This window comes from Lutra lutra, chromosome 18 (assembly GCF_902655055.1).
Source record: "Lutra lutra chromosome 18, mLutLut1.2, whole genome shotgun sequence".
Classification (NCBI taxonomy): domain Eukaryota; kingdom Metazoa; phylum Chordata; class Mammalia; order Carnivora; family Mustelidae; genus Lutra; species Lutra lutra.
Genome location: NC_062295.1, coordinates 30,257,800 through 30,275,602, shown reverse-complemented (window position 1 = coordinate 30,275,602; position 17,803 = coordinate 30,257,800). Strand labels below are relative to the sequence as shown.

General features: G+C 54.1%; 1 protein-coding gene across 2 annotated transcripts; it reads right to left on the bottom strand.

The window, feature by feature from the left end:
• Nucleotides 1-545: 545 nt before the first annotated feature.
• RFC2 (replication factor C subunit 2) lies at nucleotides 546-17,719 on the bottom strand. Of its 2 annotated transcripts, XM_047714001.1 has the most exons (11): nucleotides 17,572-17,719; nucleotides 14,686-14,755; nucleotides 11,752-11,793; nucleotides 11,324-11,430; nucleotides 9,835-9,936; nucleotides 8,835-8,935; nucleotides 6,270-6,427; nucleotides 6,003-6,068; nucleotides 4,310-4,390; nucleotides 2,461-2,574; nucleotides 546-936 (listed from the first exon to the last, which is right to left on the bottom strand). In XM_047714001.1, exons 1-11 carry the CDS (start codon nucleotides 17,676-17,678, stop codon nucleotides 826-828), a joined length of 1,059 nt encoding a protein of 352 aa, XP_047569957.1. In that variant the 5' UTR covers nucleotides 17,679-17,719; the 3' UTR covers nucleotides 546-825. The 2 variants fall into 2 exon arrangements, with proteins under 2 accessions (XP_047569957.1, XP_047569958.1); XM_047714002.1 differs by lacking the exon at nucleotides 9,835-9,936.
• Between the last annotated feature and the right edge of the window lie 84 nt (nucleotides 17,720-17,803).

Sequence of the window (17,803 nt, the reverse complement as noted above, 5' to 3'; positions counted from 1 at the left end):
AATGAATAAAAAAAAAAAAAATCTTAAAAAAAAATGGGGAAAAAATTGTACCTCTTCGGGGAGAAACGATCATACAAGGTAATAGAAAATTTACTAGGGCGTCTGGGTGGCTCAGTGGGTTAAAGCCTCTGCCTTCGGCTCAGGTCATGATCCCAGGGTCCTGGGATCGAGCCCTGCATCGGGCTCTCTGCTCGGCGGGGAGCCTGCTTCCTCCTCTCTCTCTGCCTGCCTCTCTGCCTACTTGTGATCTCTGTCTGTCAAATAAATAAATAAAATCTTTAAAAAAAAAAAAAGAAAAGAAAATTTACTGGGGAAGAGAAGGCCAGTGGGCAGGTGTCTCACCACTGTCCCCGGTGACCCCTGCCGGTCCTCTCTGAAGGCCTCACTGTCCCAGGCTGTTCTGGGACATCCGTCTCCATCCCATACCCCACAGAACTGACCTCCAGGCTTCTAGAAGCACTGAGATTAGTTTCACCAGCCTACTCTCTCCATCACCTGTTCCACTTGCCAAACACTGGGGACACTCAGAGACGGGATGCCGGTTCTCCTTGTGGCCTGGCGACGCCACCTTAGCGCCGACAAAACCATATAGCGTTTTTATTAACGAAGATGCCACATGAGCCCAGGTTGGGTGCCAAGCCCTGGGCCCCTGTCACCCTGTCACCACGTCTGTGAGTCACAGGCTGACTGCAGACACTCATGGACGTGGAGTGAAGGCCACGGTCGAGCACAGCCTTCTTTCCAGATGGGTAGGCACTGACTCCTGCCTCTCCCCGATGAGGATTCTCAGGACCCTCGTCATCCTGAGCAACGAGTTCTCTTGCCCTAACTGGCCACCGGGGCCATTGTCTTCTGACACAGCCTGGCCAGGAGCCCTGCCATCTGCAGGAGGGAGTTCACGCCTTCTGCTATCTTCATATGCGTGTATCCGATTTCCTGAAAAACAAAGCACACGTCAAGCTGGTTGTTAAGTGAGGGAGTAAAAGGTTTTTTTCATTTGAACTAGTGGTTTACTTAAAACTGATCCAGCGAACTCAAATTTCAGCTGGAAAATGAACTCCAGGTTGTCATGGGTTTTGTCTAAAATTCAGTTTATTTTTTTCTAAAAGGATGTGGGTATTTCCCTGTCAGGGACGGTTAAGAAAAAAACAAAAACAAAACCAAAAAGCCAGGCTTGAAGAAAATTTTAAAATCCTTAGAAAACACACGTCTGATAAAGGACTTGAAGCCAGGATATAGAAATAGGTCTCAAAACTCACTAAGAAGAAAATGACAGAAACTAAGAACTCAGTGGATTTGAACAGATGCTTCATTAAAGGGAACGGAGGGCAAATCAGCACATGCTGTTAGCTGTTGGAAACGCACCTTAAAGCCAGGACGAGGGGCGCCTGCGGGGCTCCGTCAGTTGTGTGTCTGACTCTTGATTTTGGCTCAAGCCATGGTCTCAAGGTCATGAGATCGAGCCCTGCGTCGGGCTCCACGCTTGGCGCAGGGTCTGCCTGAGACTCTCTCTCTCCCTCTCCCGCTACAACCCGCCCCTCCTACCCCTGTACTCTCTCTAAAATAAAACAAATAAAATCTTAAAAAACAAAAAAGAATCAACCGAACACTGCCACTGCTGGCTAGGCTGCGGGGCATCTGGAACGCTCGCTCGCCCATGGCTGGGAGAAATGCACAAACTATAGCCGCTTCAGAAATCGGTTTCCCAGTTTCTTATAAAGTTAAACACACTCTGACCATTAGAATAAGCCATCCCACCTCCTGGGAAGCTGCCTGAGAAAAAGAAAAACGTATGTTCACATTCACACTGATTTGCATATGCAAATATTTACAGTGGCCTTATTGACGGTCACCCACACCCGGACCCACCGGTGTCCTTCGAGCAGTGAACACACAAACTATGGTTCGCCTCTCGGCAGTGAGAAGGAGCAACCCGCCGACAGACACAACACCATGAACAAACCCGAAATGCATTAAGCTAAGCAGACTCAAAAGGCTACCTTCTACTTGATTCCATGGTCATTTCCATAGGACATTCTGGAAAATTCTGTCCCGCCAGGGAGAAAACAGAGTGGTGGTTTCTGGCTGCTTGGGGAGCTGACTGGCTACAAAGGGGCACATGTATTTGGGAGGTGGGGGAATCATAGAACCGGTCCGACCTTGGCTGTGGCCTTTACGAGACCGAACACTTTTGTCAACAGAAGGTACCTGAGAGGCTCCGTTGTACTTTATGTCAATTATACCTCAATTAACCCGACCTTAAGAGTCAACAAACAAATCTTGGATGCAGAGGGCACCCCAGGCTGCTGACCGGCAGAACAGGCTTAAATCGGCTCCCAGCCCCAGGACCACCCGGCCTTGGGACACTCACTGAGCCCAGGGGCCAGGCCCGGGAGCCAAACCAAGCAACTGCAGCGTGGCCCCGTTCCCCAGGAGAGCCACTGCTAGACTCTCACTGACCTTGATGAACTCCAGTTTCAAGTACTCCGCCATCTGGAAGGTTTTACACACTCGAAAAATGTTGCCAATGATGTCTTCCGGCGAGTAGCCGAGATGCCACAGGTGAGCGAGAATCTAGACAGAGGAAGATAGACAGTTGGGTGACAAGGGTACTGGAGGGGAGCGAGGGGACAAGTCTTGGGCCCCTCACACAGCAGGGAGTGGACAGATCATCCTTGACGACCCAGGATCCAGCAGAGCCACCGGGGGGCCACGGCCTTCAGCCCGCCTGGGGGTCACTGGAGTTTCCCAACAGGCAGAGATTCTATTGCAAATGTTTTATTTTTTAACTATTATTATTTGTTACAGTGGGCTCCATGCCCAATGTGGGGGATCCCGAGATTAAGAGGCACATGTGCAGGGAGCCTGGGTGGCTCAGTGGGTTGAAGCCTCTGCCTTCGGCTCAGGTCATGATCTCAGGGTCCTGGGATCGAGCCCCACATCGGGCTCTCTGCTCAGCAGGGAGCCTGCTTCCTCCTTTTTCTCTGCCTGCCTCTCTGCCTACTTGTGATCTCTGTCTGTCAAATAAATAAATAAAATCTTTAAAAAAAAAAAAAGTATTCCAGGGTCGGGGCGCCTGGGGGCTCAGCGGGTTAAGCAAATGACTCTTGGTTTCGCTCAGATCATGTTCTCAGGGTTCTGAGATCAAGCCCCGCAGCGGGCTCTGAGCTCAGCGCAGTCTGCCTGTTGCTCTCTCTCCGCTCCTCCCCTGCTCGCTCGTGCCCTCCGTCTCTCTCTCATGAATAAAAGTAAAAATGCTTTGCATGGTCTCCTATGACACCCACGTCGTGGCTCTATCTACGGGTCCTAAAAAGTGACATGAACCACCCCAGTGAGCACCGGAGGGGAAGCGGAAGCAGCATCTGCCTGCCTGGTGCTCCCTAAGGGCTGGGCTCAAGTGCGCACCCTGCAGGCCGAGCCTCCACCAGGTCTCCACGGGAGCAGGGTCCTGGCCTCCTGCCCTGTAGGCGTCCAGGCCGGGGGGTTCCAGCCCCGCTCAGCCCACTCAGGCGACCGGGTCTGGTGGGACGGGGTCTGGGGCCCCTTGTCTCGCCTTTGCTGTGGCATCTTGGGGTGGATGCAGGGGGCACGGAAGCTCTGGGTCCCTAAATCTGAAGGCTGCCTCTGGGTTGTGTGCCTGGGTCTCTGCCTCAGTCTCCCCACCTCGCCCTTTGGTTTTTACTTTTTTATTTTTTTATTTTCTATTTTTTTTTCACCCCTTGAATGACATCTGGCCCTGCCCTAAACCCAGCCCACTTCTGGCCTAGTTTGGTGGGAGCAGGGGGAGGGAAACCCGCTAGGATGGGACCAGTGGCCTTAAATTGTACCACTGCCACCCTTGGGGACCTGAGGGTCACCTGAACTGTGACGATACCCCCCGGAATCCGCACACGGGACCAGGCTCCACATGAGACCGGAAGCCCTGGGTCCTGCTTCTCCTGGATGACCAGGGACCACTGGGTCCCAGAACGCCATTCCTTGTCCTTCGGGGGGACGGAGGGCCAAGTCTCCCTCGGCCGACACGGGCAGCGTCACGGAAATGTAAGGAGTTGGGCTGGTCTCTCGTCAGGTCTTGGGGGGACAACGTTCCCCCGTGGAGCATATAATTATAGGACAAAGACGGGGCTCCAAACTGCGGGTTGAATGCCTGTCAACAGTGATTTAGAGCAAGGAATCCAGCCTCCCAGAATCCACCTCCTCCTGTGGGGTGCACCCAACTCCTCGTCTCACTCTAAGAACAGAGGGGAGCGACGTGCGGGAGCGAAGTCCCCTGCACCTCCCGAGTCAGGGAAGGAGGAGGGACGCCCACCTTGTAGGCCTCGTCGATGTCGGCGTTCACACAGTGCTGGATCATCTCCTTCACCAGCAAGGGGTGGGGCTCGTCGCAGACCTGAGCAAACCGGAGAGAAAGGCCGGTCAGGGGCTGAGGGGGAGCCTGGACACACACCAGCGTGTGCCATCGCCTTCTCTGGCCAACAGGACCCCAGAAGGCCCCGTCACGACCAAGCGAGTCACCGGAGGATGGTGTCAGCCTTCCTCGCTGGGCAGGAAGTTCTGACCCCGTCATTACAGACAGCCCAAGCACCAGGGGGGTGAACACGGGGCGGACAGGAACCTCTTGTCACATGAAAAGCCATCGATCAGTCACACACACCTTGGGTCCCTCGGAGGACCGCTCGCCCAGAACCACTCATAATCTATTTAAGAACTGGGACCAGCCTCCCGCCTGGAATGGAAACAGGCTTTCCTGGGACAGGGTCCCGCACCTCAGCATGTCAGCGTGAAGACGGGCCCGGGGGCCGAGGTGCAGGTGTCCCTGAGCCTGGGGCTGGCCCCTCCCCCACCCTCCACCTCGGGACCCACATTTAAAACTTCTTCTTTATGCAGCTGAGGAATCACTGAAGGAGACATCTAAAATTAACCATGCACTGCGTTGGCTAACTGAATTTAAATAAAACAAAAAACCCCACGTTTTTAGGTTTTTAAAGTCGTCTCCGTGCCCAACGCTGGGCTCGAAATCACAACCCGAGATCAAGGGTTGGTGCCCCGCCCTCTAGCTACAACTTCTTCTTTTTTTTTTTTTTTTAAAGATTTTTTTTTTTTAAATTTATTTGACAGAGAGAGAGATCACAAGTAGGCAGAGAGGCAGGCAGAGAGAGAGAGAGGAGGAAGCAAGCTCCCCGCCGAGCAGAGAGCCCGATGCGGGGCTCAATCCCAGGACCTGGGATCATGACCTGAGCTGAAGGCAGAGGCCTTAACCCACTGAGCCACCCAGGCGCCCCTAGCTACAACTTCTAAAGGAAACCCTCTGCTTCTCCCCCAGCCCCACGCACCCTAGAACCTCTCAGCTCCGTTAACTCCCCCCAGAAATCGTGCTTTCCAGAGCCCTGAAGGTCTGCGCCAGGACGCCCAGAGCCTGAAGGAGTGGAGACTAGAGTGTCCCAGAGCGTCCCTGAAAACACAGTCAGCACCAGGGGCGAACCAGGCTTCCCAAGCAGCTTTCTTTACCCACAAACTTGCTAGGAATAGCCATGGTCTGAACGCATGGACAGCCCCACCCGGGTTTTATCCCCAAGTAAGGGGGGAAGTGTAAGACAGGCAGGTTGTCAGGATGGGTCAGTGGTTTTCAAAAGCATTCCCAGGACAAAAACCTTGGCCAGCCAGAGAGTGGGAGTCTCTGTCCTTCAGCTTGGTAAGCGTGGGAGGCGGGCAGCAGGGCTCGGTGGCCCCTCCGGCCTTCCAGCAGTGGGACAATCCCTGGGGCAGCGGGGAGCCTGTGTCCTCTGCCCCCACTCTGCTCCCAGATCTGAGAACCCCTGGGCGTGGGGCGGCATGAGGCCCCTTGGGGTGCACCAGCACTTCCACTTCCCCACATGCGGGGCGCTCCCAAGACCCTCCGATCGGCAGGGTGCACGGAGGGGCCCCAGCACCGCCCCAGGGCGCCCACTTGCCGCTGCCAACCAGCTCTGCAGAACCCCCAGGGGCCCCACGGGCTCCAGTACCTTGAACACATTCTCGCTGTTAATAAAGCCGAATCCTGAGAAGGTCGACTGCACGTTGTTCAGCGCCTGTGGAAGACACAAGCACACGTGGAAGGCGATTTTCAGTCCTGACCATCGCCACCCCCCCAACACCGGGGTCCGACCAGACCACCCTCCTCCCAGGTCTGCCCCAGTGAGCAGGGTCCATGTCTCTGCACAACGGCCCCCCCAGAACAAGGCACACGCAGCCCCGGAGGTAGGTGGCCGAGGGGCCTCAATGGCACGCACCTGCCTCATGTCTCCCTGCGCTGTGAAGATGACAGCTTCCAGGCCGTCGTCGGTGTAGGGGACCTTCTCCTGCTCCAGCACCGCCAGCAGCCGGGCGAGGACCTGGGCGTCGCTCAGCTTCGTGTAGCGGAGGACAGCACAGCGGGACTGGATGGGCTCTGATCAGGACAGGAGGGTCAGGCTCATCGTAGAGGCTGGCGCATCCCTGACAGCCCCAGGACCCCCGCCTGGACACCCCCCTCGTGCTAGGAAGCCCCTGCTCGGGACACGCACCAGCCACAGTGGCACCAACGCTCCCTCCCCAGCCACGGCTCTCCGCTGGCTCAAAGCATCAACCAGCGAGCCTCCCCTGCACTGCCCCGGATGGCTTTGGATGGCCTTGGCTAGCCTCGGCTTCTAGAAGGGGAAAAGACCCTCTGGGATCAAGACACCCAGGAGCCACTACGGGCCGGTGAGTCAGTGTGGGGTTTCTGGTCACTGTGTGAGTGTGAGCTTGGTGTCCCCACCCGCCTGTCCAGGGTGAGCAGGGACATGGGCGTGGTTTCTCTAAGGCTCCCCAGGAGACTCTGACCACAGCCAGGACAGACAGCCACTAGAGAGGTGGGTCCGGGATTCTGGACGCCGCCCCTGCCCCTCGCTTTAGACTGGGACAACAGCTTCTCCATAGTCTCCAGGCCCCCATCTGGCCTGTGTCCCATCCCCCGTGCACACGCACACTTCCAAGGAATGCACTCCTGTAAATTTATGTGCATTAAGGAAACGTGGGAGTCCTATGAGTCAGTCTATTTCAGTGTATCCGAAATCAGGAAACTCCACCACAGAATCTTAATTATGTATTTGGCTTATCAGCATCGATAAGAGGTTCATAATTAAAAGCAATTAATATTCCAGCTACACTAAAAGTTTCCCTTAGATTTCTCTCTTGTGCGCAACACTGAAAGCTGAGTTCGCAGAATTTATTATCATTATTTTTAAGTAGTCCCCACCCCAGTGCGGGACTCGAACTAACAACGCCGAGATCACGAGTCACCTGCTCCTCCAACCAAGCCAGCCAGGCCCTCCAGGGCCCCCAGAATTTAAATCCGTGTCAGAATAAGGCGGCATGGGCTCCCTCAGAGCACGGGTGTCTCTCTTGTCACTGGCATGAGTCCAGGACCCCCACTAAGGGTCCATGACAAAGAGTGTAAAAATCACCTCTGGGGCAGGGCACCAGGCTGGCTCGGTCAGTCGGGCCTATGGCCCTCGATCTCAGGGTTGTGACTTTGAGCCCCACCGGGTGTGGAGATGAGTCAAAAATAAAATCTTTCAAAAAAGAAAATAAAAATCAACTGTGGCGATTTGATCTTGAGCTATTTCCTCTAACACTAAGAAATATTTTTTGTGACTTCACTCACATGGCTGTTACAGCTCTTTAGAAATTAAAAAAAAAAAAAAAAAAAAAAAGGCCGGGCTGCTGCGCGGGTCAGACAAACTGACCGGGGAGGGCCGGCACGCTCTGCCCACGACCACGGTGTCAATCACCGAACGCACGCGTGCATGCGCAGCCCCGTGCGAAAGGCACCTGGGGCGGGGGTCTCTAGGCAGGATACCACTCCCGCCCTCACACGTGCGTCAGTCACTACACTGGTGATCTTGAAGATCGAGAACGTTCTCACCCAGCGGCCCATGTTCGCCCCCCGCGCCGTGTAGAGCAAGTGTCAGTGTGGGCCGAGTGACGGCTGAACGGGTCAATGAAGAAGTTGTGAGCATCTGGGACGGGTGGAAGGACGAGAAGGGTTCCTGGTGCCACGGCAGGCCCGCCACGGCTGGGAACTGGGACCTCGCGGTGCAGCGTGGCCGACCACACGCTGGTCTGCGGCTGCGAGCCGTGGCCTGGGTGCAGAAGGGCGAGTCCGGGGGCTCTGCTCACACAGGCTGGAGGTCAGCGGGGCGGACGTGACGCAAGAGGGGGGAGAAATGGGGAGAGAGAACCAAAGCGGGACAGAGGCTGCTGTGGGCATCGCAAAGGGAACAAAGTGCCCCGGGCAGGAAGCTGAGATGGGCGGGGGGCAAAGGGGTGAGGAAGCAGACAGACTTCGGGGGAGGGAGGGCCAGGCCCAAGGTCAGAGCGGACTGACGGGCGAGCTTGCACAGGGGAGGCAGTCCCCGGTGACGACAAAGCCGCGGGTGTGGACTGAGTATGTATGTGCCAAGCTCCCAGTGCACAGGAAGTACAGGAGAGCGTCTGGGGCAAGGCAGTGACCGTGACACTGTACCCAGGCCAGCGAAATGTCACGTGTGCCCACGATGGTGCCAGAGCTCGACAGACCCGGGGTTCCAGTCCCAGCTCTTCTGCATGCTGTGTGACTTTGGCCAAACTACTCAACCTCTCTGAGCTCCAGTTTTCTCCTCTCTAATGTGGAGTTAAGAAGACCTTCACATACAAGTATGTAAGATCAAATGAAAAAGTTGATTCTGCAGTGCTCGGCCCGTGGTAGGCAACCCAAAACGCCCTACCCTTCTGCAGCTAAAGAGCCAACATGAGCACCCCAGGTGGAGGCCAAGCCGCCCAGAGCTGACCCTCACCTATGATTTTATCGGAAGCGTTACAGGCGAGAGCAAAGCGAGTCGTTTTGGAGTAGATTTCCATGGTCCTCCTCAAGGCTTGCTGGGCTCCATCAGTCATGCTGAGAAGAAAAACGCAAGCAGGCAGTTTGCAACCAGGGCCCAGGGCCCGCTGGACACAAAGCCCTCCCCAGAGAGCCTGGGCACCCTCAAGTCCAGGTCATGGTCCTGGGGTCCTGGGATCAAGCCCTGCCTCTGTGGGGTTCCCTGCTCAGTGGGGCGTCTGCTTCTCCCTCTTGCTCTGCCCCTCCCTGCACTCGTGCCCCCTCCTTCCCTCCCTCCCTAATACTAAAATCTTTTTTTTTCTTTGAAGTGGTTAAAATGGTAAATTTGATGTCATGTGTACTGACCATGATAGACAGAGATACCATTTAAATCATTCCCGGGAAGCTGGAATGAACCCATTCACTGACACGGTCTTCCACGGATGTTCCTAAGTCGCCCAATGAAGATAAGGTGTCAGGTCCCTGTTAAATTGCTTTTGGAAGATGTGATAAGCCGGCCTGCCACGGTCGTGCAGAGGGGAGAGAGCTCTCCGCCCGCTTTAATTAAAGCCTGATAAGAGACGAGGAATCGAGGTCACTGTGCACTTGGCAAAGCGGTCCCTACCTGTCTGCTTCGTCCCTACCTGTCTGCTTCGGTCCCTACCTGTCTGCTTCGGTCCCTACCTGTCTGCTTCGTCCCTACCTGTCTGCTTCGGTCCCTACCTGTCTGCTTCGGTCCCTACCTGTCTGCTTCGGTCCCTACCTGTCTGCTTCGGTCCCTACCTGTCTGCTTCGTCCCTACCTGTCTGCTTCGTCCCTACCTGTCTGCTTCGGTCCCTACCTGTCTGCTTCGTCCCTACCTGTCTGCTTCGTCCCTACCTGTCTGCTTCCGTCCCTACCTGTCTGCTTCGGTCCCTACCTGTCTGCTTCGTCCCTACCTGTCTGCTTCGTCCCTACCTGTCTGCTTCGGTCCCTACCTGTCTGCTTCGTCCAAGATGATGATCTTATGCCGTCCTTTGGGAAGCGTGACCTTCTGCTGGGCGAACATTTTGATTTTGTTCCTCACCACATCGATACCCCTGAAACAACAAGGCCTCGCTGTCCTGCCGCCTTCCCAGAGAGACCCACGTACCCTCAGGGGGCTTCTAACCCCCAGAACACAGCACCACGCACACGACTGTAATTTGTAAGTTTTCGGGGCAGTTCTGTGTATCAGGATTAACGTTTCACTACTTTTATTCCTTCTTGGAGGTCCTCCAACAAAACGAAGATCAAATTCACTTGTTCCTTTTGGTAGCAAGAGAGGCATTTTCTCTTGCAATTACCCTGCGAGTTCCCCGGACCGTTTGATAATCTGAGATACGTCACGAGGTCTCTATGACCTTACTCTTCCTGTGTTTTGAAACGAAAATGGCAATGTCATCATCCGAGTGACTATTTCCTTGTTCCTTATCATTCCCAACTACGCTAAAAACAACAACAAAAAAGATAAAAGTCTTATGAAAACGCAAGACTGTTGCACTTGCCTAGGATGCTGCGTAGGAGGGAAAACTGTCCCCCTGGCCCGCCCCATCCTCCAATGTTTTGCGTTGCTAAGGGCACCGCACTCTCTAGAAGCTACAAAAGAAGTTCAAATACACCATCTTTGTTTTTTAAGGCATTCATGGACCGCAGCTGAAAGTTCAAAACGTTTTCATTTTCCACTCACAAAAGATGAAAACAAACGACAGGGAACATTCCATATTATTAGACCAATCAGAAAATGGCCACAGAGAGGCGAAGGGCAGCACTTCGGGCTGTGAAACTGACCACAGTCACACCATCTCAGAGCATGGGGTCCTCTGATGCCAAAATCGTGGGTGAATTTCCTCGAACTTTAGCATCAAGGAGTGAACAACATAGATCTACAGACAAAAAATAAATATATTTTCAGCCGACCGGTCACTCAACAGGGAGGACTTCATTCCCTAATATCTTCTGACCAGAACGTGGACCATCCTGTTTTGCTAACACGCCATGAGACAGTATTCGCTCATCTTTAAAGATGCTTGTTTGAGGGGTGCCTGGGTGGCTCAGTGGGTTAAAGCCTCTGCCTTTGCTCAGGTCATGATCCCGGGGTCCTGGGATCGAGCCCCACATCGGGCTCTCTGCTCAGCGGGGAGCCTGCTTTCCTCCCTCTCTCTCCGCCTGCCTCTCTGCCTACTTGTGATCTCTGTCTGTCAAATAAATAAATAAAATCTTAAAAAAAAATAAAATAAAATAAGGAAGCCGGCAAGTCAGTGCTTACGATGCTACGTGGACAGGCAAGTGACGCCCGTTCTCGTTCACGGGGAAGGATCAAAGGAAAACACAAAGCGGGTGAGACAAACCCCAAGTACAACACAGACCTGCAAAAAGGCGGTTTCTATGACAGCTCAAACGTCAAACACTCGCCACCCATCACGCGGTCCAAACTCCCAGGTGTACCTGTCATTGGAGGCGTTGAGCTCCAAAACAGCATCCTTGAATGCGGGGCCCAGCAGGGCGCGTGCCAAACACAGGATGCTTGTAGTCTTGCCGGTTCCTGGGGGGCCCTGGGGAGGAGACCGCAAGGGCTCGAGGCTGACAGCATGAGCTTGCCTTCGCTCCCGAGCTCCTGTCCCTCGCCGTTTGCGCTCACCTCCCCTTCGAACTTCTCCCCAACACCCCCCCACACCCCGCACACATCAAATCAACACAGCCTCCCGCCCACAGGACCCCCCGACCAACTGGGGCCAATGCTTCCCTCTGCCAAGGGGACTGGCAAGGGCTCTGGTGACCGTGGGCCCCTGGGACAAGGAAGCTCTGTGCACTGAAGCTCTTGGGGAGAAAGTGAGACTCCAAGACCTTTAACAGGGCCAGGACGGGGGACTTACAGCAATGATAATATTGGGCACGTTTCCTTCTCTTGCAAAGACCTGGAAGAACAAAGGTGTGTCCGAACCGGTTAATCTGGAGACCCGTGGTGCCAAGCCTCCCCAGCCCCAGGGGCCCGCATGGTGACCCGGCCACAGAGTTCTCCATGTGGATGCCCCATGAAACTCTCAGCTCTGCATATCCCGAAACGAATTCCCCACTGCCCGTACCCAGGGGCCACCCGTGCTTCCCCTCACGTGGGCCCTCAGTGCCATCAACCCTACCTAGGCCACGCCAGGAACCTGGAAGTCACGGTCATCCTTGACTGGGCCTCCCGCGCTCCCCTGGCTGCACACACAGCGCCTCAATCACAGAGGCTTGGCCATTCCTTCTCCTCTGTTTCCACGTCCTTCTTTTCAGCCCCACTGCCGTCTCCTTCTCCCATTTACCTCTTGCCTGGATGGTTTTTAACTGACCATTAACTAACTGGTCTCCAGGTCCGCTAACCCTGTGCCACACCCATGCATTTTCTCTATTGTGACCTGCGGCCAACTTTCTAGAACGCCCATTTATCAAAACATTTGCACCTGACGCAGCCCTCGGATGACTCCTGTGAGCCCCAACTCTTATATAGGGTTCAGGAGGCCCTGCCCACCTCACCAGCTCATTCCCACACCCCAATACAAACACTCCATGCCCCTGTTCCTCTGTGGGCTCCACAAACTGGGAACATCGACATCCCCAGGGCCGAGTCAGAAATGTACACTCTCAGGGCGCCTCAGTGGCTTGGTTGTTAAGCGTCTGCCTTTGGCTCAGGTCATGATCCCAGGGTCCTGGATCGAGCCCCACATCGGGCTCCCTGCTCCGTGGGAAGCCGGCTTCTCCCTCTCCCACTCCCCTGCTTGTGTTCCCTCTCTCGCTGTGTCCCTCTCTGTTAAATATATAAACAAAAAGTCTTTAAAAAAATAAAAAATAAAAAGAAATGCAGACCCCGGCCCCACTCCCTGGATCAGGATCTGCATTTTTAATGAGATGCCCCCAGGCAATTCATCCACCCCTTAATGTCTGGAAAGCCCTACTCCATATTCCAATCAGATGGCATCAGCCCACCCCCAACAAGCTAAGCTCTCTCACCTCTGGGCCTTTGCACATGCTATTCCCATTTGCCTTGCCTCCCTCTGCTCCTGCCCCCCTAAGTCTGGCTAACTCCCATTTACTTAGCTTTGCCGTCCCTGTCCCTTCTTCCACGAGAACTAAGATACTGGGAGCAGGTTAACGCCCTGCACCCCATGTGCTTCCACAGCACCCCCCTCCCCTCCGGCAGAGTGCTCGCCACATGGCCTGTGGACTTTGACCCCTGAGACTAAGGCCCACACAAGCAGGGGTCCTATCTATTAGGTTCACCATTATATCAGCAGCTCCGAACAGTGCACCTATCTGGCCTGCAAACATTTGTAAAATGAACTCATTTGTAAAATAAATAAATACCTTGGTAGCTGTTAGAGTCTAAGTCCCCTTTCCTGCAGAGACTATCTCCGTGATGTCTCACAGTAGCTGGCCTTCTAGATTCCACCCAAAGAGCTCTAGGGCGACATTTCAAAGCTTGCCCTATGGTGCACACTTCTGCTCACTCCTGTTCCTGTCATCCTGAAGTTGGCTATGCTGTCACTTAGTCCCTCTAGGCAGGAGCTGGCAAACTATGGTGGAGGGGGGTTGGTAGGAAGGGGGGGGTAATCCAGCCTGAGCCCTGTTTATCTTTTTTTTTTTAATTTATTTATTTTAGGGGTACCTGGATGGCTCAGATGGTTGGGCATCTGCCTTCGGCTCAGGTCAGGATCCCAGGGTGCTGGGATCCAGCCCCGCATTGGGCTCTCTGCTTTGAGGAGAGCCTGCTTCTCCCTCTCTCTCTGCCTGCCGCTCCCCCTGCTTGTGCGCTCTCTCTGTGTCAAACGAATGGATAAAATCTTAAAAAAAAAAAAAAAAGATTTATTTATTTTAGAGAGATAGAGAGAGGGAACATCAGCAGGAAGGGCAGATGGAAAGGGACAGAATCCGAAGCAGACTTCCCATGACCTCGAGATCATGACGAAATCAAGAGTCAGATGTTCAATGGACTGGGCCACCCAGGCGCCCCAGAGCCTGTTTTTATAAGCCCCCTAGCTAAGAATGATTATATGATTTTTTTTTTCTTAAAGATTTTATTTATTTATTTGACAAAGAGAAATCACAAGTAGGCAGAGAGGCAGGCAGAGAGAGAGGAGGAAGCAGGCTCCCTGCTGAGCAGAAAGCCCGATGTAGGGCTTGAACCCAGGACCTGGGATCATGACCTGAGCCGAAGGCAGCGGCTTAACCCACTGAGCCACCCAGGCGCCCCATATATGATTTTTTTTTAAAGATTTTATTTATTTATTTATTTGACAGACAGAGATCACAAGTAGGCAGAGAGGCAGACAGAGAGGAGGGGGGAAGCAGGCTCCCCACCGAGCAGAGAGCCCGATGTGGGGCTCGATCCCAGGACCCTGAGATCATGATCTGAGCCAAAGGCAGAGGCTTAACCCCCTGAGCCACCCAGGTGCCCTGATTTTATGATTTCAAAGAATTGTTTAAAAAATTAAGAATACTAGACAAAGCCATTATAGGGTTTGCAAAGCCTAAGATACTGCTCGTCAGCCTTTACGGGAAAAAGTCTGCCATGGCGGCTCTAGAACCATAGGTCAGAGAACCCCTCTCCAAGAAGCCGGCGCCTCAAACACGTGAGGGTAGCCACCACGGTTTCCGGTCTTCTCCAAACTGACCAGCTCGCAATCCCTCGATTCTTCTGCATTTGTGGCCCACCCCGTCCCTCACTACCTTGGCCGTCTTCCTCCAAATGCCTTCCTCGAGCTTGTCAAAACCACATAATACGACCTAAGACCATCTCCAAAAAAAAAAAAAACCAAAAAATACCCACTCACCTCCAGCCTGCTCACTGTGTCTTCATTCCCAACAATTTCATTCAACTTCACTGGCCTGTATTTTTCCACCCTGTTTTTAAGAAAACGCATAAAGAAAAAATAGAAGAAAGAAAATGCGTAAAGATGTGACTATTTTCACCTCAGGGCTCAGGAGCAAAGCACTAAAGGCCCTTCCTGAGGGCTCTGTCGGAAAGTTATACACGTGCAATTTAAGCACAGTAAATGCTGCAGGTTTTAAACTTAAAGAGGTAACCCAAGCGCCAATGGAAATGCTAAGTGCGTAAGAATTGTACACCGAAGCCTTTAAACCTGAGACCTGGAGACACACCTGTTGTTGCTGGAGAGGGGCCAGAGCAGGCCATCTGGAGCGCCGTGACAATGGGCCGCAGCATGGGCGCCCATCACAGCAGAAGCTCAGCACACGAGGCGCTGACACCATCCGATCCGACAGACCCGGGTGCAGCCGAGCTCCCGTCCTATCCCTTACCTGTCAGTTTCTGCAGACTGGTGCCCGGTGCCCAGTAGGGCTGGCTAGACAGTAACCACAGGTCTGCCCTGTGATCCTACAAGGCTATGGGAAGTGGACGGGCTAGTGGCTTACTCGGATCAATACTTCTCTCTCTCAAAGATTTGTTTTAGAGAGAGAGAGAGAGCACGTGCACACACACGAATAGGGGGATAGGCAGAGAGAGAGAGAGAGAGAGACCCTTCAAGCAGACTCAGCGGACTCCCCAGTGAGCTCAGAACCCAAGTCGGGGCTCGATCCCATGACCCTGAGATTCACGACCTGAGCCGAAACCACGAGTCGGATGCTCCATCCCCTGGGCCGCCCAGGAGTCCCCATACCTCTCTCCTTCAAATGAATAAGCAAGCCATGTTATGAGCAAATGACTTTCTTTAGCTTGGAGAACAGAAGTGGCAGCCGATTTGTAACAATCTGACCATCAGCACTTCCTCTGCCCTTTATGACACTCTCTGATTTACCCTCAGCTTGCACTGGCTATGGGCCGAGTTCTGCTGCAGAAGCAGCTACGCGCAAAAAATCTTGTCTGCCTCACGCTGCGGTGAATAAAGAGCTCCCCTCCAAGACCAGCAGATAGAGCGTGCTTGTTGCTATTCATTTCTTGTTCATACTCAGTCCTTCCCAGGTGCCGAGCACTGTATAAGGAGCTCGAGATCTTAGGGGGAGGCAACGTGGACAGTACAGAAAGGAGCGAGACATGGTTCTTGCTGTAAAGGCCTTTCCTACCAGCAGCACGGAGAGCTGAGACGATCCTCCTACAGTGCTAACCAGGTTCCAGAAACCCGGGGCTGTGGAATCAGCACCTAGGAATGTCGGGAAATTTGAGCTAGACCGTGGACATGGCAAACATGCTGGTCCTTTGGGGCCTCCACAAGGGTTCCCCCTGCCTGAAAGCTTTCTCCACGTTGCCGCTTGGCTCACTCCCTGAGCTCCCGTCTTTGCTCAAATATCATCTCATCAAAGGCCTTCCCTGACTACCAGAGTCATTTACCGCACACCACCTGTCACCATCAAAGATACTCCATTATCTACTGGTTTGTTCTTTCTTTTTTCCCTATCAAATGGAAGCTCAGGACAGCAGAGTGTGTTTTGTATAATGAGATATCCTAAGCATTTAAAGTAGTGTCACGCATAAGAAATGTAATTCAGGCCACATATGTAATTTTACACCTGCTGGCGACCCCATTAAAAAGTAAAGAGGGGCGCCTGGGTGGTTCAGTGGGTTAGGCGTCTGCCTTCAGCTCAGGTCATCATCTCAAGGTCCTGAGATCGAGCCCCCCCAGACCCCGTACATGTGCATATGCTCTCTCAAATAAATGAGCAAAAATATTTTTTAAAAAAGTAAAAAGAGGGGTGCCTGGGTGGCTCAGTGGGTTAAGCCTCTGCCTTCGGCTGGGGTCATGATCTCAGGGTTCTGGGATTGAGCCCCGCATCGGGCTCTCTGCTCAGCAGGGAGCCTGCTTCCCCCTCTCTCTCTGCCTGCCTCTCTGCCTACTTGTGATCTCTCTGTGTCAAATAAATAAATAAAATCTTAAAAAAAAAAAAAGTAAAAAGAAAATAGGTGGAAGTTAATTTTACTAATAATTTTTTGAACCTGATCTATTTGAAAGATTAACATTTTCCACATGGAATCAACATAACAATTACGAATGAGATTTTTCTAATACCAAGTCCGGGAACTCCGCTGTGTTTTGTACACTCAGGGACCATCTCAGCTGGGACCAGCCGCATTTCTAGGGCTGTCAGTGGACTCGAGGGGCTAGTGGCTGGGGGACCGAGCAATGCTGCTACAGATGTTCTAGGAAGCTACACTGCGCCCCATTTAGGCATCTGCTCAGGACAGGGGTGGGCTGTAGGAGTGGGCACGCACGGAGTGCGGAGAGTAAACTATCCCCACGCGCAGAGGCGGTGGAACCGGAGCGGATCGTCCACACCACACCTGTGCCCCCGGCAGGTGACTTTCCGGGTCACCTTCCAGGTCACCAGCTCCTCTCAGCGACCCCGGATGCGCCTTCCGCACACAACCCCGAGTTCGGAACCGATCGGACGCTTCCCGCCGTCGGAGCAGCCGCAAAGGGCCAGTGGTGGTCCCGGGGGGCAGCTATGACCACAACGAGCTCTGCTCCGGCCAAGACCCCGCTTCCAGAGTTCAGACAGGCCACTCCTGAGCCCAGACGTGGCCACCGACGCTCGTCCCTTGCCCTCTGCAAATTCGAATTTACTCGATGCCCCCACGGGGCCTCCTGCTCCGGTGAGGACCCCCTAGAACGAGCTCCCGCCCCGAGGGTCCTCCGGGGCCACGGCCCGCCAACTCGCCCACCCACCCGTCCAGAGCACCCATCGTTCACGGTCTGGGCCCTCACCACGGCAGCTCGTAGTGGCCGGCGCTGCCCGGGCCCTTGCTGGGGGCGGGGGCAGGGTCCTGGGCCCCGCGCTCTCCCGCGCCACCGCCGCTCTCCTCCACCTCCATTCTCCCGCCGCCTCTTCCCGCGCCGGAGGCCCCGCCCCCGTGACGCCATCGCGCAGACCCCGCCCCTAGTACCCTGCGGACGCCGGGCGGACGCGGAAGCGGTGGGCCAACCCTCCCCCCTTCCG

What these genes read in the sequence shown, in the direction of transcription:
- RFC2 (XM_047714001.1), bottom strand. Translation starts at nt 17,678, where the DNA reads ATGGAGGTGGAGGAGAGCGGCGGTGGCGCGGGAGAGCGCGGGGCCCAG. An exon ending in TGCCCAATATTATCATTGCT is followed by an intron (nt 11,431 to 11,751) that starts GTAAGTCCCCCG and finishes TCTCCTCCCCAG; the next exon opens with GGCCCCCCAGGAACCGGCAA. An exon ending in TGAAACTGGAGTTCATCAAG is followed by an intron (nt 937 to 2,460) that starts GTCAGTGAGAGT and finishes TTTGTTTTTCAG; the next exon opens with GAAATCGGATACACGCATAT.